General features: G+C 39.2%; 1 protein-coding gene across 1 annotated transcript in view; it reads left to right on the top strand.

Annotated features, from left to right (window-relative positions):
• The window catches only part of LOC108578733 (protein groucho-like), a 101,927-nt gene that overhangs the window by 48,065 nt on the left and 51,021 nt on the right, over positions 1-2,841 (top strand). The window contains exons 6-9 of the mRNA XM_017942110.1: positions 703-765; positions 856-930; positions 1,108-1,144; positions 2,009-2,048. Of these exons, the coding sequence (XP_017797599.1) occupies positions 703-765; positions 856-930; positions 1,108-1,144; positions 2,009-2,048 (215 nt within the window). The remainder of the gene's footprint in view (positions 1-702; positions 766-855; positions 931-1,107; positions 1,145-2,008; positions 2,049-2,841) is intronic.

Below are 2,841 nucleotides of genomic sequence, written 5' to 3'. Positions count from 1 at the left end.
GAACTCATAGACCATTGGAAAACGACACCAGCCACGTTGACTGTTAATAGACCGTGATGCTGTTCCGGCATTGTCGCTTTTCACGTCGGCCAGTTGGCGCGCGTGTTATAATTCAAGTGATTTGTCGCGTTATTAAAAATCGATGCACCCCTCTTTTTGCACTCCCTCTCCTCGTTTCATTTGTTAATTCGCCGCGAGAATATTTCGTTGCTCGGCGGGGGTTGTCTTCCGGCTGGGAGAGACTAGGAGCGAAAGATTCCGTGGAAATTTGATACAACGTGGAGTAAAATATGGCACATGCTGATTCTGGTTTAAATGAGAATTCTACTTTGGGGGAACGGTGAATTTTGTAAAATTTCCCGTGTCCCGGAAAGAATTGTTCTGGAACTCCGAGAAGATATCAATTCTGTAATTTCATTGTTCTTTCGTTATACACGAAAACTTCGTTATCCTTTTTTCTCTGTATGTAAAAAATTCTCAGCGGTAACGTAACCTAGCGCAACCTTAAAATGACGACCCGCTCGGGACGGAAAATTATCATTTCGTATTTTGGACACTTTCCAACCTCTTGGTCTTCTTCTAGCCACTTTCAAGCGAAAGGAAGAAGATTTCGAAGGGGCAGGAAAAATGTCGCGTTTAACGTCTAAACGGGAACCGTTTCAACGCATCCATTGATGTTGCGCTTCTGTTCAACTTTTTCAGACCGAGATCGCAAAGAGGTTGAACGCGATAATCGTCCAGCTACTCCCGTTCCTGGCACAAGAGGTGAGTCTTTGACTTTCTGTTTGGCACGTGTGCCGTACAATCTCACGATCGAGAGTGACAACGACGCGATAATGATAGCATGGCTTGCAGCATCAGCAGCAGGTGGCCAATGCCGTAGAGAGAGCGAAGCAAGTCACGATGTCCGAGCTGAACGCTATTATTGGGGTGAGCTTCTTTTATACATTATTGGTTCTATTAACTTCTTAGTTTTGGCAAGCAGCTGGACATTGATCTTGGCACCGGGTGGGTGTTTCACTCGAGCTGCTTGCTTGTTCCAATTTCATTCGAACGCGTTACTCGCCTCTGTATCACACGCTAATTTCTCGTTCTATGATTTTGCAGCAACAGCAACAACAGGGTTTACAACAGCTACTGGTGAGTTCTTCTATTTTCGATTATTCTAAGTGTTACGAGGTGTAACGAGGGAGAGAGACCGTTTTTCTTTCACTTTTCGAAGAATCCTTCGGTAATGGAATTGGATAGTTTTGTTGATAAAAATAGTACAGAGAGATCGACACTCTGTGCTTAGATGTTTCTCTGAAGAAACAAAGAGGCAGGATTGTTTGGTCGAGAATTGAATAACAAAAAAGGAAAAACAGAGTATGTTCGTTTGCTCGATGAAAGTTTTAGCACTGTTGGATGACGCGACACGGAACACGTTCGAAGAAGGAAGACGGAACGATTTGAAGGAAAATTTGTCAGTGTTCCTCGGCAATCCAAATCGGAACTTCTTAATTTATACTGTGGCAATTCGAAATTAGGTTAGCTCGTGTTGAAGAGGGTCGCGGCCACTTGGGCGAGCATGAATGCACAATCATTAAAACATTTATTTCACGCTGATCCGTGTTTCTTACTTGGTAATTGGGTCGCTGCTTTATGCATATTAATTCAAACGGTGTAAAGGTATTCACCAGTCATTTTGAAGAAAGCTGAGAATTATCGATCCGGATATGTAGTAAATACAGTACGTTGTATTTTTTTTTTTTTTTTTTTTTTTTCTTCAAGTAGCAGAGACAGACGTCGAGATTTGGCGTGTGGCGTGTAGTTACGACAGTTTCGTTTCAAGTTGAAATTACGTTCCGATGAAAATTATACAAGATTAGAGTTGCAGTGTTTACGAGATTCTTTTTTTTCTTTTTAGATTTAGTTAGATATAAGGTGAATGTAATACGGTATTTGTACGGCAATGTTACGACTACGTATACGTATATATAGAGAGCTTGCCTCGTCAGAATCGAATGAGACATTGATTCCAAGATGTCCATTCTGATGCGTTCCTATTTGTAGTTAGAGACAAATACACGTTACAACGTGAGTGCCTCATCTAATCCTGACGAGGCTAGTTTCAATGGTCAAATGCTAGTATACAAATGTTATTGAACACGGCTTACACCTGGAAGCTTATCGTTCCATTCAAACTATTCAAAGATGCATGCATACAATATACAAATTCTATCCTATTAAACATATTGTATAGAGACCGGATATTGCTAATTGTAACATACCTTCGAATATAGAACGTAAAGAAGTACAACGATCTGTTCTAATGATAGACTATATATTAAATAAAGATTGAAATATACGTATGTTAAAATGAAACGACGAAGTGAAAGAAAAGGAGAAAAAAAAAAGAAACAGAATAAAAGTTACGTTTCATCGGTGACAGTCACACTTAAAATACGGAATAACTGGAAGTCATCCGTAGACTGTCAAAAATCTAGCTGTACATAAGAACGAAAGAACAAAATCCATCATACTTGACCCAGAAATATACCTTCCAATACTCGAAACGTGTAACCTCCACCCTAACAAATATTGCATACAATACAATACTCGTCACTTTCTGCAAGAAAAAAATCGATCGTCTATTCAAATATATATTCCACCATTCTGAAAGTAATTGGTTGAACCATCTTACGTGAAATGCTTGATTTGATGATATACTTAGCAGGAACCACTGTATATTAAAATAATAATAAAGAAAACAATTACACTTTATTACTGAAAATTACACTTGAAAACCAGCCACCAAACATCACTCAAACTTACATTCCATCGTTCCAAAAGCAATTAATT

Source organism: Habropoda laboriosa, unplaced genomic scaffold (assembly GCF_001263275.1).
Source record: "Habropoda laboriosa isolate 0110345459 unplaced genomic scaffold, ASM126327v1 scaffold28, whole genome shotgun sequence".
NCBI classification, from domain to species: Eukaryota; Metazoa; Arthropoda; class Insecta; order Hymenoptera; family Apidae; genus Habropoda; species Habropoda laboriosa.
This window is presented reverse-complemented; position numbering and strand designations above follow the sequence as displayed.